Below are 21,156 nucleotides of genomic sequence, written 5' to 3' on the forward strand. Positions count from 1 at the left end.
CCTATCCATGAGCATGGTATGTTCTTCCATTTGTTTGTGTCCTCTTTGATTTCACTGAGCAGTGGTTTGTAGTTCTCCTTGAAGAGGTCCTTTACATCCCTTGTAAGTTGGATTCCTAGGTATTTTATTCTCTTTGAAGCAATTGTGAATGGAAGTTCATTCCTGATTTGGCTCTCTGCTTGTCTGTTACTGGTGTATAAGAAGGCTTGTGATTTTTGCACATTAATTTTGTATCCTGAGACTTTGCTGAAGTTGCTTATCAGCTTAAGAAGATTTTGGGCTGAGACGATGGGGTTTTCTAAATACACAATCATGTCATCTGCAAACAGGGACAATTTGACTTCTTCTTTTCCTAACTGAATACCCTTGATTTCTTTCTCTTGCCTGATTTCTTGAGGCTAGGAATTCGACACCAGCCTGGGTAACAAGGTAAAACTCTGACACTAGTAAAAATACAAAAAACATTTAGCCTGGTATGGTAGTGTGCGCCTGAAGTCCCAGATACCCTTGGGGGCTGAGGTGGAAGAATCACCTGAGCCTCGGAAGTCAAGGCTGCAGTGAGCTGTGTTCGTACTGCACTCCAGCCTAGGTAATGAGAACAAGACCCTTTTCGGAAAAAAAAAAAAGAATTATATATACTGGGTTTCTGCTTATCCTCACTCCTGAGTGCAAAATGAATGCTACACCTGGAAAACACATGTCTGCCAACCAAAGTTCTTTAAAAATACAACTCTCTAGTTATTTTTGTTAAAGTCAAGACATCACTAAACAGAACCACTTCTTTAACTTTTATTTATTTCTTCTCACCATTTCATTATGGAAAATTTCAAACATATACAAAAATAGAGACTGGCTTATTGAATTCCATGAGTTTAACAATTATGAACTCACTGACCATTTTGTTTCAATCCCTGATGGAATTGGCTTGAAGTGCATCCCACATAGCACATAATCTCTTTATATACTTCAGTATATATTTCTAAAAGATAAGGACTTTAAAAAATATACAAAATACCATTCTTACACTTTAAAAATAAATAATAATGCCTTAATATCAAGTATCAAACCACGATTTAAATTTCTCTATCTCAATTTTTTTAACAGTTGATTTGTATGATCAGCATTCAGATATGGTCCACACATCACATTTGGTTAATTTGTCTTTTACTCTCTTTCAATCTATAAGTTTCCTTTTCCTCTGTTTTTTCTTAGTTTATTTATGAATGAAACTGGGTCTTGAAGAATTTCCCACATTCTGTATCTAAAAGTATGCCCCTTCGTGGGGTCATTAACATATTCCCCTGTCCCTGAATTTCCAGTAAACTAATGGTTAGATTTAGAGGCTCGATCAGATTCAGGTGGGATATTTTTGGCAGCACGATCTCATAATGGTGATGTGTATTCCTTGGCACTGCATCAGAAGACTGTCTTTTTGTGCTGCTGAAACTGGCTTATGGAAGTTCCTGCTCCAGGTCAGATGCAGTCATCATACCTCACTCCGGCTTTCCCACTGAATATCACTTAAAAACCTGAAGAGAATGCATGCAGTAGCTGCAAAGGGTAATTTGCAGCAGGCCAAATGGAGAATAAGACCAAAATTTAAACTATCACCAAAATGGTGGTGAGTTTACCGTATTTTCTCCCTTTTGGAGCCCCAGGAAACTGGAAAGAATCAGAGACACTAAGAAGAGAGAGGAGCTCAGAAAAGCTAACCCATAAAACTGTTTATGAACTCCTGGGATGATCCCCCCCAAGCTGCATGCACATGGACCTGGTCCTAATCAGCACATCAAAGACTGAACTCACAAACTACTGGTAAGGGCACAGGCAGGACACATCCAAATAGCATTGCAAAAACAGCGTGAAAACGGCTGTAACCATAGCCCACAAAGGGCTGGCAGAAACCTGTGGCCTAACCCCTGCCTAGGTCATTTACCTACTAAAACACATTTATAAGCACTGTCTCTAGGCTTCAAGTAAGACCCACAGTGTCATCCATAATAATCAAAATATCCAGAATATAATCCAAAATTATTTGTCATATTAAGAACCAAGAAAATCTCAATTCATTTGGGTTAAGACAATCAACAGAGAAATGCCAAGATGACACAGATGTTGAAGTTATACGATGAAGATTTTATAGCAGCTATTACATAAATACTCTAATAAGCAATCACACACACTCTCAAAACAAATGGAAAAATAGAAAGTCTCAGCAAACAAAGAGAAGATATAAAGAAAACCAAAAAGAAATTTCAACATAGAAAGACACGGTAACTGAAATTTAAACAACTAAACAAAACAAAACAAAACACTATATAAGCTTGAAAGCAGACTGGAGATGACAGATGAAAGTGTAAGTGAACTTGATGACAGATTAATAGAAACTGTCCAATATGAACAATGAAAAGAAAAAGGAGTGATAAAAAATGAACAGAGTTCTGGTGTGGTGGCTCACGCCTGTAATCCTAGCACTTCGGGAGGCTGAGGCGGGCGCATCACTTGAGCTCAGGAGTTTAAAACCAACCTGGGCAACATATCAAAACCCACCTCTACAAAAATTACAAAAAAAAAAAAAAAAAAAGCCAGGCATGGTGCTGCATGCCTGCAGTCCCAGCTCCTCAGGAGGCCGAGGAGGGAGGTTCACTGGAGCTCAGGAAGTTGAGGCTGCAGTGAGCCATGATCGCATCACTGCACTCTAGCCTGGGTGATGGAGTGAAACCCTCGCCCACCCCCAAAAATATAAAAAAAATAAAAACTCACAGAGCCTCAGGGACTTGTGGGACAATAAAAACAGATTTAACATTGTTGTCATTAGACTCCCATAAAGAAAGGAGGAAACGTACAGTACTTTAAAAATATTTGAAGAAATAATAGCTGAACATGTATAGCAAAAGACAAAAATCTACAGACTCATATAGCTCAGAGAACCCTAACAGGATAAACTCAAAGAAATCTATACCCAGACACGCTATGATCTAACTGCTGAAAACTAAAGACAAAAAAAAAAAAAACTTCAAAGCAGCTAAAGAAAAATGATGTATAATCTACGGGGAAACAACTTGAATGACTATAAATTTCTCTTCAGAAATCGTAAAAGCCAGATGGAAGTGGCATAGTTAAAGTGCTTACAGAAAAGAACTGTCAGCTCAGAATTCTATATGCAGTAAAAATACCCTTTAGGAATGAAGGTGAAATAAAGACATTCTCTGACGAAGGCAAGCTAATATAATTTGTTGCCAGCTTTAGAAGAATTGCTAAAGGAAGTTCTTCACAGAGGAGGAAAATGATACTAGAAGAAGACTTGGCAATATCAGGAATGAAGGAAGAGTGATCAAATGGTGAATATCTGGGTAAATACAATACGTTTGGAACTCTTCAAAATACTTTTGAATACTTAAAGCAAAAATTAAAACACTGCCTTGTGGGGTGGCTAATGTACACAGATGTACTATATAAGACAACTATACTCTAAAGTGACCTAGAGAGTGGCAAGGTTTCTTTAATACATTCTACTTGAAGTGAATCCACACTAATTCAGAGCTGTCTGTGAAAAGACTGACTGGTAGGTTCAGGAGTTTTCAGCCTGATCTCTCCGTTATGAAGGCCCCATCAATTTTTTACCTAATGGTTTTAAGCAGTCATTGATGATCATTACCTAAATCCATTCTTCATTAGGAGTTACAAAATGAAGATACTCTAATTTGTTTATTCTTCTATTCACTGGTATTCTTCAATAAAAAATAACCTTTTAAAGTCAGATATTTGATTACTCTGAAATATAATTCACATAGGAGCAAGGGGATAAAGTTTGACTCATACTTTTATTTACCACTTTCCAAAACAGTGAGCTAGAATCACTATTTTTTCTAATTAAAAAAAATTGTATTTACTTATTTATTTTTATCGAGATGGGGTCTTGCTATGTTACCCAGGCTGACCTTGAACTCCTGGGCTTAAGCAATCCTCCCATTTCACACTCTCGTGTGTGAGATGTGTGCCACCTCGCCTAGCTTCAGAACCACTATTTTTAAATGGTAGCTATGTCAGAGGAAGATGCTGACTTAATCCTCATTGGCGTAGTTTGGAATGCGTACAATTTACTCATTTAGAAAATTAAAGACGAGACCAGGCATGGTGGCTCATGCCTATAATCCCAGCACTTTGGGAACCCAAGGTAGGAGGATTGTTTGAGCCCAGGAGACCGAGACCAGCCTGGGCAACAGAGTGAAATGCCATCTCTACAAAAAAAAAATTTTTTTTTAATTAGGTGGGCATGGTGGCATGCACCTGTGATCCTAGCTACTCACAAGGCTGAGGTAGGAGGATTACTTGAGCCAAGGAGGTTGAGGCTGGAGTGAGCTGTGATGACACCACTTGCACTCCAGCCTGGGTGACAGAGCAAGACCTTGTCTCAAAAAAAAAAAAACAAAAAAAGAGAATGTGCTGTATTCAGGAGACCCATCTCATGTGCAGAGACACATATAGGCTCAAAGTAAAGGAATGGAGTAAGATCTACCAACAAACAGAAAACAAAAAAAAGGCAGGGGTTGCAATCCTAGTCTCTGATAAAACAGACTTTAAACCAACAAACATCAAAAGAGACAAAGAGACATTACATAATGGTAAAGGGATCAATTCAACAAGAAGAGCCAGCTATCCTAAATATATAAGCACCCAATACAGGAGCACCCAGATTCATAAAGCAAGTCCTTAGAGACTTACAAAGAGACTCAGACTCCCACGCAATAATAATGGGAGACTTTAACACCCCACTGTCAACATTAGACAGATCAACGAGACAGAAAGTTAAAAAGGATATCCAGGAATGGAAGTCAGCTCTGCACCAAGCAGACGAAATAGACATCTACAGAACTCCACCCCAAATCAACAGAATATACATTCTTCTCAGCATCACACTGCACTTATTCCAAAACTGACCACGTAGTTGGAAGTAAAGCACTCCTTGGCACATGTAAAAGAACAGAAACTATAACAAACTGTCTCTGAGACAGTGCAATCAAACTAGAACTCAGGATTAAGAAACTCAATCAAAACTGCTCAACTACATGGAAACTGAACAACCTGCTCCTGAATGACTACTGGGTACATAAAAGATGTTCTATGAAACCAGTGAGAACAAAGATACAAAATACCAGAATCTCTGGGACACATTTAAAGCAGTGTGTAGAGGGAAATTTATAGCACTAAATGCCCACAGGAGAAAGCGGGAAAGTTCTAAAATGGATACCCTAACATCACAATTAAAAGAACTAGAGAAGCAAGAGCAAACACATTCAAAAGCTAGCAGAAGGCAAGACATAACTAAGATCAGAGCAGAACTGAAGGAAATAGAGACACAAAAAACCCTTCAAAAAAATCAATGAATCCAGGAGCTGGTCTTTTGAAAAGATCAACAAAATTGATAGACTGCTAGCAAGACTAATAAAGAAGAAGAATCAAATAGATGCAATAAAAAATGATAAAGGGGATATCACCACCGATCCCACAGAAATACAAACTACCATCAGAGAATACTATAAACACCTCTACACAAATAAACTAGAAAACCGAGAAGAAATGGATAAATTCCTGGACACATACACCCTCGCAAGACTAAACCAGGAAGAAGTGGAATCCCTGAATAGACCAATAACAGGCTCTGAAATATTGAGGCAATAATTAATAGCCTGCCAACCAAAAAAAGTCCAGGACCAGACGGATTCACAGCCAAATTCTACCAGAGGAACAAGGAGGAGCTGGTACCATTCCATCTGAAATTACTCCAATCAATAGAAAAAGAGGGAATCCTCCCTAACTCATTTTATGAGGTCAACATCATCCTGATACCAAAACCTGGGAGACACACAACAAAAAAAGAGAATTTTAGACCAGTATCCCTGATGAACATCGATGCAAAAATTTTCAGTAAAATACTGGCAAACCAAATCCAGCAGCACATCAAAAAGCTCATCCACCATGATTAAGTGGGCTTCATCCCTGGGATGCAAGGCTGGTTCAACATACACAAATCAATAAACGTAATCCAGAATATAAACAGAATCAAAGACAAAAACCACATGATTATCTCAATACATGCAGAAAAGGCCTTTGACAAAATTCAATGGCCCTTCATGCTAAAAACTCTCAATAAATTTGGTATTGATGGAACGTATCTCAAAATAATAAGAGCTATTTATGACAACACACAGCCAATATCATACTGAATGGGCAAAAACTGGAAGCATTCCCTTTGAAAACTGGCACAAGACAGGGATGCTCTCTCTCACCACTCCTATTCAACATAGTGTTGGAAGTTCTGGCCAGGGCAATCAGGCAGGAGAAAGAAATAAAGGGTATTCAATTAAGAAAAGTGGAAGTCAAATTGTCCCTCTTTGCAGATGACATGATTGTATATTTAGAAAACCCCATCACCTCAGCCCAAAATCTCCTTAAGCTGATAAGCAACTTCAGCAAAGTCTCAGGATACAAAATCAATGTGCAAAAATCACAAGCATTCTTATACACCAATAACAGACAGAGAGCCAAATCATGAGTGAACTCCCATTCACAATTGCTTCAAAGAGAATAAACTACCTAGGAATCCAACTTACAAGGGATGGGAAGGACCTCTTCAAGGAGAACTACAAACCACTGCTCAACGAAATAAAAGAGGACACAAACAAATGGAAGAACATTCCATGCTCATGGATAGGAAGAATATCGTGAAAATGGCCATACTGTCCAAGGTAATTTATAGATTCAATGCCATCCCCAGTAAGCTACCAATGACTTTCTTCATAGAATTGGAAAAAACTACTTCAAAGTTCATATGGAACCAAAAAAGAGCCCACATTGCCAAGACAATCCTAAGCCAAAAGAACAAAACTGGAGGCATCATGCTACCTGACTTCAAACTATACTACAAGGCTACAGTAACCAAAACAGCATGGTACTGGTACCAAAACAGAGATATAGACCAATGGAACAGAACAGAGCCCTCAGAAATAATACCACACATCTACAACCATCCGATCTTTGACAAACCTTACAAAAACAAGAAATGGGGAAAGGATTCCCTATTTAATACACGGTGCTGGGAAAACTGGCTAGTCATATGTAGAAAGCTGAAAATGGATCCCTTTCTTACACCTTATACAAAAATTAATTCAAGATGGATTAGAGACTTAAGTGTTAGACCTAAAACCATAAAAACCCTAGAAGAAAACCTAGGCAATACCATTCAGGACACAGGCATGGGCAAGGACTTCATGTCTAAAACACCAAAAGCAATGGCGACAAAAGCCAAAATTGACAAATGGGATCTAATTAAACTAAAGAGCTTCTGCACAGCAAAAGAAACTACCATCAGAGTGAACAGGCAACCTACAGAATGGGAGAAAATTTTTGCAGTCTACTCATCTGACAAAGGGCTAATATCCAGAACCTACAAATAACTCAAACAAATTTACAAGAAAAAAACAACCCCATCAAAAAGTGGACAAAGGATATGAACAGACAATTCTCAAAAGAAGACATTCATACAGCCAACAGACACATGAAAAAATGCTCACCATCACTAGCCATCAGAGAAATGCAAATCAAAACCACAGTGAGATACCATCTCACACCAGTTAAAATGGTGATTATTAAAAAGTCAGGAAACAACAGGTGCTGGAGAGGATGTGGAGAAATAGGAATGCTTTTACACTGTTGGTGGACTGTAAACTAGTTTAACCACTGTAGAAGACAGTGTGGCAATTCCTCAAGGATCCAGAACTAGAAATACCATTTGACCCAGCCATCCCATTACTGGGTATATACCCAAAGGATTATAAATCATGCTGTTATAAAGACACACGTACACATATGTTTATTGCAGCACTATTCACAATAGCAAAGACTTGGAACCAACCCAAATGTCCATCAGTGACAGACTGTATGAAGAAAATGTGGCACATATACACCATGGAATTCTATGCAGCCATAAAAAAGGATGAGTTCGTGTCCTTTGTAGGGACATGGATGCAGCTGGAAACCATCATTCTCAGCAAACTATCACAAGAACAGAAAACCAAACACTGTATGTTCTCACTCATAGGTGAGAACTGAACAATGAGATCACTTGGACACAGGAAGGAGAACATCACACACCGGGTCCTGTTGTGGGGTGGGGGCAGGGGGGAGGGATAGCATTAGGAGATATACCTAATGTAAATGACGAGTTAATGGGTGCAGCACACCAACATGGCACATGTATACGTATGTAACAAACCTGCACGTTGTGCACATGTACCCTAGAACTTAAAGTACAATAAAAAATAAATTTAAAAAAGAGAAAATTGAAGACCAATGTCCAAACATTTAAATCATATAAGGTCTTTAATTATGGCAGGGAATATATAGGATGACATAATCATTTAGATTGCTTATACTATAATGTCTCATACTTGCATTTTATTGCCATTAGATTATTCTGGTTGTGTGTGTGTGTGTGTGTGTGTGTGTGTGTGTGTGTGTCTGTGTGTGTCATTTCTCCCTTAGATTATAAGATCCCCATGGACAACAGGAAGCAGAGATCAAGGTGATACTCACTTACTAAAGGATTAACTAAAATACAAAAGAAGTATATTTTTGTAAGTCCAAAATCAAAGGCAAAATCCTAGTAACTATGGTCTTTTCTCACAGTTCTGTTTTAAATCACTATTTTAAAAAATCAAATACTCTGTGCCAGCCACTATACTGAGTCTTTTCAGTTATTTCATCGAATTCTCCAACAATCCTGGGAAGCAGGCTCTCAGCACCCACAGGGTGCAGACCAGTAAACCGCTATGCAAGAGATGATGTGGCATATCCGACTCATGCTTCATCAGGGTACAGCACAAATCCAAGCCCAGAGTCTGGGTCGAGTAATTTCTTCCAGTTGCGCTTCTCCTCTTAGTGATATGTATCCTCCCTGCTGGGGTGCATGTCCATCACTCTAGTAACCACACAATCATCTGCTGGCTGTGCCAGATTCTTGACACTTGGAGCCCAGATGATGAAATAAGGCAACAGGACAAAATGCAGGGGAGAGTTAGAAACTTCCTGTGCCCCCACCGGGAAAGGACACCCATGATTGCTCCCTAGAAAGGCATACATGACATAGCAGACAGTCATCCTCCTCATCAGAGACTTACAATCGAGCCAGTGAGGCAGGAGGAAGAACATAATCTATCAAAAGAATCACTGAAGTCGTTAAAACTTATGTTTGGAAAAAATTGATAATGTGAAAATGGTCACAATATACAGGACGTTACAAATAAGTACAATGTGCTTAGAGAAGGGGTGTGTGTGGGGGGGGGGAAGGGGAGAAGGAGTGAGAGAAAGGTGGGGAGGAAAGTGGGACAGATGGGAAGAGAAGGAGGAGGAGAGAAAGGGAGACAGAAGATAAAGAGTGGGAAAGAGAGAAAGAGAGAGGGGAGGGAAGAACTGGCACACAATGGCATCAATATTAACAGTGTCTCATTCTAACTTATGGGATATGGGCAGTTTTGCTTTCTTCTGTATACTTGTTTATATTTTGCAAGTTCTTTACAATAATCAGAAGAGAATTATTTATTAAAATATGTGGTGGGGATACAAAAAGGGCTGAGTAGGATGAGCACAGAAAATGTTCAGGGCAGTGAAACTATTCTGTATGATACTACATGATGGCTACATGTCATGATATACTTATCAAGATCCATAGAATGGTCAACACTAGAGCGAACCCTAATGTAGATTATGAACTTGATGTGTTAACACAGGTTTGATTGTAATGACTGTATCACCCTGGCCAGGGATGTTGACAATGGGAGAAGCTGTGCATATGTTGGGGCAGAGGATTTGGAAAATCTCTGTACCTTCTTCTCAGTTTTGCTGTGAACCTCAAACCACTCTAAAACATAAAGTCATATATATATGTCACATATATATATACACATACACACACACACACACACACGCACAGAAAATAAACATGTAAGTTTGTTCAGAGCCGATGATAATTATGAAGGCTCAAGTAGTCTAAACATTTTGAAGAATGGGGAAAGAAGAAGAAACAGTGACCAGAGTGACCAGTGGCAGGTATGAAGCAACTTGATGGGAGAGCTGGGCCAGTACTAAAGGTGAAGAAGAGAGGCTTGAAGGTCACTGAGGCTGCTGTATGCAAAGTCATTGTGGACAGCAGGATGCTAAAAGGAAGGATCTGCATGTATCCAAGGTAAGGAGTAGTTAAACCCAACAGCAAGACTGCTAGGCTGCAAGGTGAGAGGGAGTGAATATGTGTGTGTACACACTGATACCAGGGGAATATTATACAGCAGGTAAAACAAATCAGGGTGGTCACAGTCAAGGAGGACATTAATTTCATCTATGATACTTGAACTGTTTGCTCAAGAATAAATTTTTATAGTATGCATACAACTAACATATAAACACTTTTTTTTTAAGACAGGGTCTCACTCTGTTGCCCAGGCTAGAGTGCAGTCGTGCCATCTCAGTTCACTGCAGCCTTGACCTCCCAGGCTCAAGCATCATTCCACCTCATCCTCCTGAGTAGTTGAGGCATGTGCCACCAGGCTCACCTAACTTTTGTATTTTTTGTAGAGATGGGGTTTTACCTTGTTGCCTAGGCTGGTCTTGAACTCCTGGACTCAAGCAATCCTCCCATCTCAGCCTCCCAAAGTGCTGGGATTACAGGTGCAAGCCACCACACCCGGCCAACTTTTTTTTTTTCTTGTTTTTTTTGATTTTTGAGATGGAGTCTTGCTCTGTCACCAGGCTGGAGTGCAGTGGCACAATCTCAGCTCACTGCAACCTCTGCCTCCTGGGTTCAAGTGATTCTCCTGCCTCAGCCTCTCGAGTAGTTGGGACTATAGGCGCCCGCCACCACGTCCGGCTCATTTTTTGTGTTTTTAGTAGAGATGGGGTTTCACTATGTTGCCCAGGATGGTCTTGATCTCTTGACCTCGTGATCCACCTGCCTCGGCCTCCCAAAGTGCTGGGATTACAGGCGTGAGTCACCGCGCCTGGCCCCGGCCAACTTTTTTAAAAAAAGAATTCAAAGAAAGAAAAAAAGTAAGCAAGCACACAAACATGAAGTGTTGTATCAGTCAGATGAGGGTTTGAATGAACCTAGAAATGGCTCTGCTTCTTATGAGCTATGTGACCCTGGATGAGTTAATGCACTTCTCTAACTTGAAATTTCTTATCTGTTAACTAAGGATAATACATCTGCACTTGCAGAGCTCTTGTCAGAACTGAAAACAGAGCAAGTCTCAGGCTCAGTGCACTTGGTAGAGCCCCTGATAAATGGTGGCTGAACATTTACAGATTTACACAAGAAGGGGGAAAGAACAGAATCTGGGTAACAGAAGAGAATGCCTGAGCCTCTACGTATAAGAAGCACATGATGAGGGTGACCGATGTGGACAAGTTTGGCTGGCGGGAAAGAACAAGGGATCACAGCGTCCAAGTGCACAGCACTTACTGCAGTTCTCTTCATCGCTGCCATCGGGACAGTCCTCAAACCCATTGCACCGGAAGCGACCAATGATGCAGTGGATGCCGCTGGCGCAGGGGAAGAAGGTCGGGCCGCATTTCGACTTAGCCTTGGCTGCAGGAAGAAAAAGAAACAGCAAGACATCAGGAGATGTTCTCAGATGACTGCATACTCATCCTACTAACACTGAATGTGAAAATGAGTCCACTTAAGATTTATCTTAAAGTCCCTGAAGCTTTCTTCTCATTACCACCACCCACCTCAAACACCCAGCCAGATTGAACACCCACATGCAGCATCATCTAGAGAGGAATGCTTCAAAAGTACCCAAGAGGCTAACATAGCCCTGCACCACAGCAGGTGCCAATCAAAATGTACTGAACGAAGCCACGAACGAAGAACAGGGAAGTAAATAGATGATGAGTAGATGAAGGTGCTGAAGCATCAACATTTAGTAAGTATTCACTGTGCTAGGCAGTGTGCTGAGAGCTCTGTATGGATCATCTCATTTAATCCACCCAGCAACCACCCAACGGGATGATGGGCAGAAAAGAGGTAACAAAACAGAACTGAAACTGCTATGCTTACAAAGACCTCCTTGCAAGGTTGGCTCTTCCTTGGCTGGAGTCTGGGAACTTGGATTTTGAGAGACTTTGCACCACCCTAACAAGAGTGGCTCACTGTGCCTAAACTGTTTAGGCAAACAGTACAACTTACACTGAACACCCCTGCTTTCCTTCCTTCTGGGAGGCTATAATTTTGGTACGTGCTGAGCAAAGGATGCCTATGTGATCAGTCCCTAATAAAAATTCTGGATACTGAGTCTCTAGTGAGTGTCCCTGGTCGGTAACATTCCACATGTGTTGTTCCATTACAACTCATTGCTAGGGGAATTAGCGCATCCTTTGGACTCAACTGGGAGAGGACTCTTGGAAGCCTGAACCTGATTTCTTCCGGACTTTATTCCATTTGTCTTTTACCCGTGTTGATTTTGCTTTGTATCCCTTTGCTGTAATTAATCATAGCCATGAGTATGATCATACACTGAGTTCTGTGAATTCTCCTGGCAAATCGCTGAACCTGGGGTGGTCTTGGGAGCCCCAAACAAATGAGTATGGTTCTTATCACCACTTCATAAATGCGCTTTGAGAAATCAAGTGACTTGCTCAAGGTCACACAGTTGGAAAATCAAGCACCGGGTGAGGGCCGCCACACAGATTCCAGAAGCCCTGATCTCAACCAACTCGACAGCATTGCCTCTCTCTCTGCCAGAGGCTGTCACTTTTCACAACAGAAGCCAGACTCCTGCTCCAAATAAATTCTTCTTCCACTCATGCTGTACAAACAGTTTTAGCAGAAACTGCTGTAACTTGGGCTTGATTGAGTGTCCTGCTAAACCAAACAGCCCTGTGGGGTAATGTACTCTCCCATTAATGGTTCTGGTGCTCTGGCTTGCGATTAGGGGATGTGAGATGAGATCTATTGCTACATCCCAGGTAGCAGGCCTTATGTAGCATCCCTCTTGTCTCCTGTCTTAGAGGCAGGACCCATGGTCCTCCAAGAAGGAAGGGCCATTTCTTTGAAACAAACAGGCAATAAATTACCTCCACATTCTTGCTGTCTGTAACATGCTGACTTTGGCAACAGCCAACTCACAACCATCAGGGTTTTAAGGCCTGAAATGTTCCAGGTTTTAAAAACCCACGTGGCTTTGTTTCACCTTGGAACTTCTGTCATGGTACTTGGTGTACTCTTCTCCAAGCATAAACTCAGGACAGTCCTGGGTTCAAGTTCCAACTCTATTTTTTATGATGGGCAAGTTTCTAAATTTTGCTGGACTTCAGTTTCCTTATTGTGGCATCCTGATAAGTAAGCAACAAGAAGTAAGCGGGCCCAAGTCGGGGAGAACAATTGTTCCAAGAAATGGCTAATCACAAACCCACTGGCCCAACATCCTTTCATTAAATACCTCGTTCCATAAGTAGGCCCCTCCTGCATGACCCTATAAAACTTTCCTCCAGCCCCTGCCGCTTTGCAGACGGCCCATTCGCTGCCGTGCTGCCTGTTGCACCCACGCAACATTTTTTTTTTTTTTTTTTTTGAGACGGAGTCTCGCTCTATCGCCCAGGCTGGAGTGCAGTGGCCGGATGTCAGCTCACTGCAAGCTCTGCCTCCCGGGTTCACGCCATTCTCCTGCCTCAGCCTCCCGAGTAGCTGGGACTACAGGCGCCGCCACCTCGCCCGGCTAGTTTTTTGTATTTTTTAGTAGAGACGGGGTTTCACGGTGTTAGCCAGGATGGTCTCGATCTCCTGACCTCGTGATCCACCCGTCTTGGCCTCCCAAAGTGCTAGGATTACAGGCTTGAGCCACCGCGCCCAGCCGCAACATATTTTTGTACTTTCGCCGACAAATCTGCCCTTTTTTACCTATGACTGTCTTGGTATTCTTTTACCACCCATGACATCAGCCCCAACCAGTTGCATCCACAACACTTATCAGTAAATTGGAGGTAACATCTACTTCCTCGGGCTCTAGTAAGGATTGAGATAGTCTATACAAAACATTATACAGCATGGTATACAGTAGATGCTCAATTAATGGTAATGCTTATGCTATTTATCATCATCGTCATCATCATCATCATCACTAAGTTCACAGAATTTAGAAACTGATCATGGAGAGGCAAGCAGAGAGGGGCACTGAGGCAGAGCTGGGCCCAGGGCAGTACCACACTCTACGGTGTCAGCAGGAGCGTGAAGCAGGCAGGAGTCCCACCCCTCTGGGCATGGCTGCAGTCACTCAAACTGCAGCTGCAGACGCAGACATCTCTGTATTCTCGGGGGCCCAGGAAGGGCCTCCCTTTACTCCCACAGTCTCAGAGGTGTCTGCTCCAGCTCCCTGGCCTCTCCCTGCTGTCAGCACCCACTGAGATCATGGAGCAAAGCTGAGGCTGAGCCTGGGCAGTGTTGCAACCCAGCTGGACGTGTGCACGCTCAGGGCAGCGCTGACACACCAGCGCCCTGCCAACTCAGCTACCTCTGGACTTTGGGTGAAGACAAACATGGGAGGGAGACCAAGGGGGTGCTGAAGACAGCTTGGCACTGCCCTGCAGGTGCCCCTTGGCACAAACCTGGGCACCATGAAAGACAGCAGGAGGCAGACATGCTCCTAGGCAGAGGGGGCAGGCCCCTAGTGAAGCCCAATCTTCAAGCCAGGGAAGGCCTGAGGCCTGAGGACCAGGCTGTGGGTCCCACAGACTGGAGTGGGAACTTTTCCAGGCCCACCCATGGATTAGCCAGCATGCATGCGCTTCCTCCCCTCTGAGGTCCATAGAAGCCCTGGACTCAGTCAGACTTGAGGAGACAACGGGACAAGCTGCAGAGAGGAGCTACCCTCTCTGCTGAGAGCTAAACACTCATCAAGACACCCTGGCTACAGAGAGCAGCTGCCCACTGTGAGTCTCCTCTGAGCTGTTCTATTGCTCAATAGAGTTCCTCTTTGTCTTGCTCACCCTCCACTTGTCTGCATACCTCATTCTTCCTGGATGCAGGACAAGAACTAGGGACTCACTGAATGGCAGGGCTAAAAGAGCAATACCACAAACAGGGATGAAACATGCTGTTTGCCCACCATGTTGCGGGAGACAAGAGGAGAGAAGAAGGAAGAGAAGAGTTGTGGCCCTTCGGGGAGCCCAGACCTAGGAGTACCCCCAAGCCAGGGTTGTGATACCCTTTTTAGGGCTCTGTGGTTCCTGGAGTCTCCAAGCTTCCAGGCATCACACTGCATTCCCCAGTGTCAGCCATGGAAGCTGCTTATGGTATGCCTGGTCCAACCGCAGCCTTGCAGGGAGCTAGCACCCATGCCGGTGTCTGGAGCTGCCTGCCCCACCACAGCCGGCATACCTAGCTGTGCAGTGGCTGAACTCCACACTCACTCACACAACCCTCACTGCTGTGCAACTGGCTTGCCCTTGTCAGGTATGGGATGTAGGCCTGTAGTGGGAGCCAAGCACAGCCTGCCAGGTCAAGTGGGCAGAGGAGCCCAGAAGGCTAGAGCAAAACTTGGGCAAAGGTGCCACTGGCCACAGAAATTTCCAGCTGGCAAAGTGATACCCCAGAGATCCCGTAACAGTACTTCACTGCCCTCCATATGAGAAAAGAAGGGGTATAAGAAAATATACATGTATTGACTTATCTGTGCAAAAGAAATACAGGAGGACAAACCAGAAACTAACGAGATTGGTTATCTATAGGGGTGAGTGGGAAAGGAGTGAAAAACCATGGGGAACTGATACCAGACAAGATAACAGGATGAGAAGGTTGCACATTTCTCCGAGTATATCTACCTGACTCAACATATACTTGTATAAATATACTCAGAGCACTGTATATCTTAGAACCATGGTAGTATTTTACACACCCCAAAAATAAACACTTAAAATCAATCACATGTGGGAAAAACTCAAAATGAAATATTAACAATAACAAGTAAACATAACCGTATTACTAGTAAATAACACCACCACACCAAAGGGGATGGGGAAGAAAACAACCAGCCTAAGTAACTCAGGAAAACAGTATGTTGACTAGATCCCATAAAGCTAAAGAAAAAAAAAACACTACAATACTATACACTAGTTATATTTGTTTCTCCCAAGAGTATGGGTCATCAATTCTGAAACTATCTTCTGGGTGCACTAGTGTTGAACAAATATGTAAATATACTGTAAGATTTCTGTCAGAGAGAGAAGTTGCAAATAAAGTTGGAAGGCTAGGCCAGGCGCGGTGGGTCACGCCTGTAATCCCAGCACTTTGGGAGGCCAAGGTGAGTGGATCACGAGGTTAGGAGTTCAAGACCAGCCTGGCCAAGATGCTGAAAACCCATCTCTACTAAAAATACAAAAAAATAGCCAGGTGTGGTAGAGGGCACCTGTAATCCCAGCCACTCAGGAGGCTGGGGCAGAGAATTGCTTGAACCCGGGAGGTGGAGGTTGCAGTGAGCCGAGATTGTGCCACTGCACTCCAGCCTGGGCAACAGAGAGAGACTCGTCTGGAAAAAAAAAAAAAAAGAAAGTGAGAAGGCTAAAGTGAATCCTGAGGCTTTGGTTATTGAACAAAAATTTCCAATGGAAATCTGAAGGAATTAGAGGCCAGCAGTATGAACTCAAGGTCTTCAAAAATTAGACAGACAGTACGGATGGATGGATGGACAGACAGACAAAAATAAATATTGACTTGTGTGTATGTATGGGATAGTGTATACACATACATTTCCCAGCTCCATCTGCTAAGAGAGACTAGAAGCAGTACACCTAAACAGCAATAAGCACACCTGGCAGCCAGATCTTGGTTTCTAAATACCATTATCTAACAAAGAAAACCAACCTCCTTGGAGAAGTGGTTGATTCCAGGAAGAATACACAAACAAGATGAATCTGGAGTATCTTCTGTTGCCAGAAGTGTGAAAATAAAGTAAATAAGTGTCCAAATATCATGGGAGCATGTCAAAAGGACACAGAAGTTACCCTGAACTTCCCAATAGCCAAAGCTAGACCAATCCAAGCAACAAAGTCAACAACAGTATCAGATTATGACACAGAGAATAAAATAAATATCCGAGGCCAACAAAATAAGGATCTAGTACCCGAGACTGATACCAAAAATTGTTGAATAAGTAAGTAAACAGGGAGAAAGGAAAGTTCTTCTTTATTGAAGACTTCTCATTAATAAATGTAGAAGAGGTGCGGGAAACAGAAAGCCACCACAAAGCACACACTATTGTAATAACTGTTATAGGCAAGATCTGGCAATGGATGCTAAAATTAGAAAATAAACACTCGAGGAGAAACAAGATATGCACAGTGTCAAAGTATCTTCCCCAATATGTCATTTAATTACAAAGAGAAAAACAGTAACTTGACAGTGGAGAAACTTGGTAGATACCACCTCAACCAAGTGACCATGGTCAACATCATCAGCAATGAGATGCATCAACATTATAGTCCCTTCATATAAGATGCTGTGTCAGGGGTCCCCAAGCCCACACAGATTCAATGATTCACTAGGGTAACTCCCAGAACTCGGCATATAATCAAAGCTAAGATTTCTTACAGTGAAAGGATAAAAAGGCCAAGGGAAAAGGTATATGAAATGAAGTCACAGGAAACTAGGCTCAAGCTTTCACAAGTATTCTTCCAGGGTAGACACACAGGATATGCTTAATTCCTCCAGCAACAAGTTGTTGACAACATGTGTGAAATGTCACCCACCAGGGCGGCTCATTAGAGGTTCAGTGCTCACAGTTTTTATTAGGGGCTGGTCACACAGGCATTCTCGGTACACCAAATTTCCCAACTTCCAGCAGAAAAACAGCATCAACTACACAGTCTGCACAGCCAGTTTAGGCACAGTGAGCCACCATTAACAGTTGGGTAATGGGAAACCTACTGAAATTTAGGTTCCCAGAGGCCAGCCAAGGGCCAATGTTCCAAGCACACTTTTCAATGGGCAGCAGTCAAGCCTGCTGTGTTAATGCTTTTTCTGCACAGATGGGCATTTTGGCTTCTGCTGGGAAAGGCTACAGTAACAGAAAAGCAGAGGAGTTCCATTTTCCAGGGTCAAGTTTGTCCCTCTGCCAGCTCTCCAGCCATCGTGTCCTTCCAGACAGGTTCAAGCTTCTGACACATGGTCCTTGATCAGCCAGTCTCATTCTGGTCACATTTTGAGGGATCGGGGAAGAATGCTTACAGGCTTTGCCATCTACGCTGAGAGTGTTTCCTCATAAGCCTCAGCACATCACTCCTGTACTAAGAACATCACTGCCTTCCCATTAGAATAAAACCTAGAGTCATCATGCTGCTCTCCAATTCCAGGCTTTTTTATCAAGACCATGAAGATCTTCCCATCTTGGAAATCTGAATACACAGGCTTCCTTGTTCCTTCTCAAGTCCAGCCAGCACATTCCCACCTCAGGGCCTTTGCACTCTCTGTTCCCGCTACCTGGAATGTCTTTCTCCCAGGGCTCAGCATGGCTCACTCCCCCATCTTAGTCTCTTGAATCACTGCACTCTCTGCAGTAGAACCTATGCTCCCACCCTTAGTCGCTCTAACCCTCAGCCTTTTCTTTCCCTTCACAGGACACATCACTACTTGATCTCATCAGTTTTGTATTAAGCTGTTTGGCTAATGCCCCTGCCTTCCAGCCTCCAAGAACGTACACTCATTTGCATACTTTCATTTACCATTTTTAAAGGAGCTGCACCGTACAGTGCCTACACCATGTGCCTCATAAATATTTGCATAATGTCCAAACGAACCTATAAGAGGAAAGAGTGAGGCTGGACAACATGGCTAGTATTTCCTGAATGCTTAGTATGAGCTAAGCATCGCACTCTGTTTCACAAATATCTTTAAGTTCTCACACACGCACACAAACATTTTACAGATAAGAAAACTGAGGTCCAGAAGTGAAGTAACTTGACAATGCTAATAAACAGAGTCAAGGTTCAAATCTTTCCCTTGCCACAGCTGCTCTGTCGCCTCCTTAGATTTCTCCAAGGACCAGCCCAGTTCCAGGACTAGATTTTATGGGAGAAAGAGAAAAGAGTGAAAATATGAATGATCATAAACAAATTAGCTATCATTCAATTAACTGGCTCTTTGGCCCTGCCCTTGCACCTCATTACTAACGAGACTTCCTGCCTGGTCAGCATGCTCAGTCGTGGTTTATGTCAGGGGAGCCTGTCCTGTTATGATTTACATTTGCATCATCACATGCCCACAAAGCAGATCACAGGCAACCAGCCGAGTGCCTGGCAGGGGCAGAGAAAAGCCTGTCCCAGACAACAGCTGTCAGCTGCTGCCTGCCTGCATGACTTGCCACAGGGCTGTGGGGAAGGGGGGTCCTGGGCAAGGCTCCGACTGTCCCTCTCTCACCCCCCATTTCCACAAAGGGGAGATTTCCTCATAGAACTCACCAGCGTCTGGCAGAAGGCAAAAGACTGACCCTGCCTGTCTTTAAAGTAGCCCTGACAAAGGCAGACAGGGTGACTCTATTCCGTTGAATACTTGAATTCACCACTTTTCAAGGATTTGGTCCACAAAGTTCTCAAAGCGGCAGCTTTCATTAGCAGGAAGATGGGGACCAAGGGTCTCCTGTGGGTTGGGTTTATTTCCTGATCTAAGCCTTCCCCCAACTTTTTAGAGCCTACTTCCCACAGTCCTGGAATTCACAGACCAGTAAGATAAAAAAATAAAAAACTAGATGAAAGTGGAAGAAAGACTAATACAATTGCCAACTTTTTATTTTACGCAAAAACTTACAGGAATACATGCAATGACCTCTACTTACTATTGCCCTAAATAAACATTTGCCTAAAATAACATATTGCCTTAGCATCCAAAATGCAGGAAGGCAAAGTCTCCGAGTAAGGAACTCTCTAACCTGAAAGGGTAGAAACTTTATAGCTACATGTTCACTAGACTGTCTTTATTTTTCCCATTTCACCAGGGGCCAGTGACAACCAGGTCATAAATCAGAGACAGTCCTGGGACCAATACTCAGGGTCCACGTCAGAACTAGAGGGGGCCAGGAGGCATTCCAGTGTCTCCAGGTTGCGATATCCTAACAACAAAGACTCGTGACAACTGGGAGCACACGGGCAGTCCACCTAGGTTCACTCAGTAACTAATTCTCACATTCCACAGATGAGAAAACTGAGGCCCAAAGAGGCAACTGTACTTGCCCAAAGTCACATAGCTATTTAGGGTCAGATTGGTCTTCTGCTTGAGTCCAGCTTCTTTTAACTATCCTACACTTTAGGCAGGGTACCCTAGGGCCACACCTGATCAAACCCCTCTTCTGGGACAGGCACAGGAGAAACTCCCAAGAAAAAGCCACTCTCCCACAGGAGCAGAACTTTCTAGGCCTTGTATAGAAGGCTCTTCCCCAGACATCATCATGCCTGTAGCTCCTAATCTGCCCAGGAAGGGCACAGGGCTGCTCAAGGTCTGGAGGGTGATGGAAACTCCAGCGTGGGCTTGCTGTCTCTGGACACCACCCCAGGCTCTTCCCAGGCAGCAACACAAAAGAGCTGGACAGAGGCTGCAATGTGGAAGCATCTCTGTTCCACCAGAACAGCCATGAAGTCAGCTAATCAGACCTGCTGCATCTCTCAGGCTATGGCAACAGCTCCTGCTGTAGCTGTGGGTCTCTAGGATCTCTCTTCTAGATCTTTGTGGTTGGCCAAATGAGCAACAGCTACTCACCTTCAACCCCTGCTCATCTCCTACTCCTGCCCCAGGATCCTACCAGTATGTGGCTGAGAGAGCCCAATGAACGAGGAGCTGTTTCACAGTATCGCCACCCTTGCTTTTATAAACACAAGACACAGCTCACTGTGAAAAAGTCAAACCATGGAGAAACATACAAAGACAGATGTAAAATTCATAACAAATTGCTACCACGTGGGGAAGTACACTGCGGACATTTTGGTAAACATGCTCTTACAGCATGGTCTCAAAAACTAGTGTGTGCAACTGGATCGCCCCAGGACCCTGTTAAAATGCAGTGGGTCTGGGGTGGAGCCTGGGATCCTGCATTCCTAACCAGTTCCCAGGCAATGCTGCTGGCT

The 21,156-nt window shown here is 43.1% G+C and overlaps 1 protein-coding gene across 2 annotated transcripts in view; it reads right to left on the reverse strand.

Annotated features, from left to right (window-relative positions):
• LDLRAD3 (low density lipoprotein receptor class A domain containing 3) overlaps positions 1 to 21,156 on the reverse strand; it is a 299,492-nt gene that overhangs the window by 142,170 nt on the left and 136,166 nt on the right. For both annotated transcript variants that reach the window (XM_023185526.2, XM_023185527.2), the window contains exon 3: positions 11,513 to 11,638. In XM_023185526.2, coding sequence (XP_023041294.1) covers positions 11,513 to 11,638 — 126 coding nt within the window. The remainder of the gene's footprint in view (positions 1 to 11,512; positions 11,639 to 21,156) is intronic.

This window comes from Piliocolobus tephrosceles, chromosome 13 (assembly GCF_002776525.5).
Source record: "Piliocolobus tephrosceles isolate RC106 chromosome 13, ASM277652v3, whole genome shotgun sequence".
Taxonomy (NCBI): Eukaryota; Metazoa; Chordata; class Mammalia; order Primates; family Cercopithecidae; genus Piliocolobus; species Piliocolobus tephrosceles.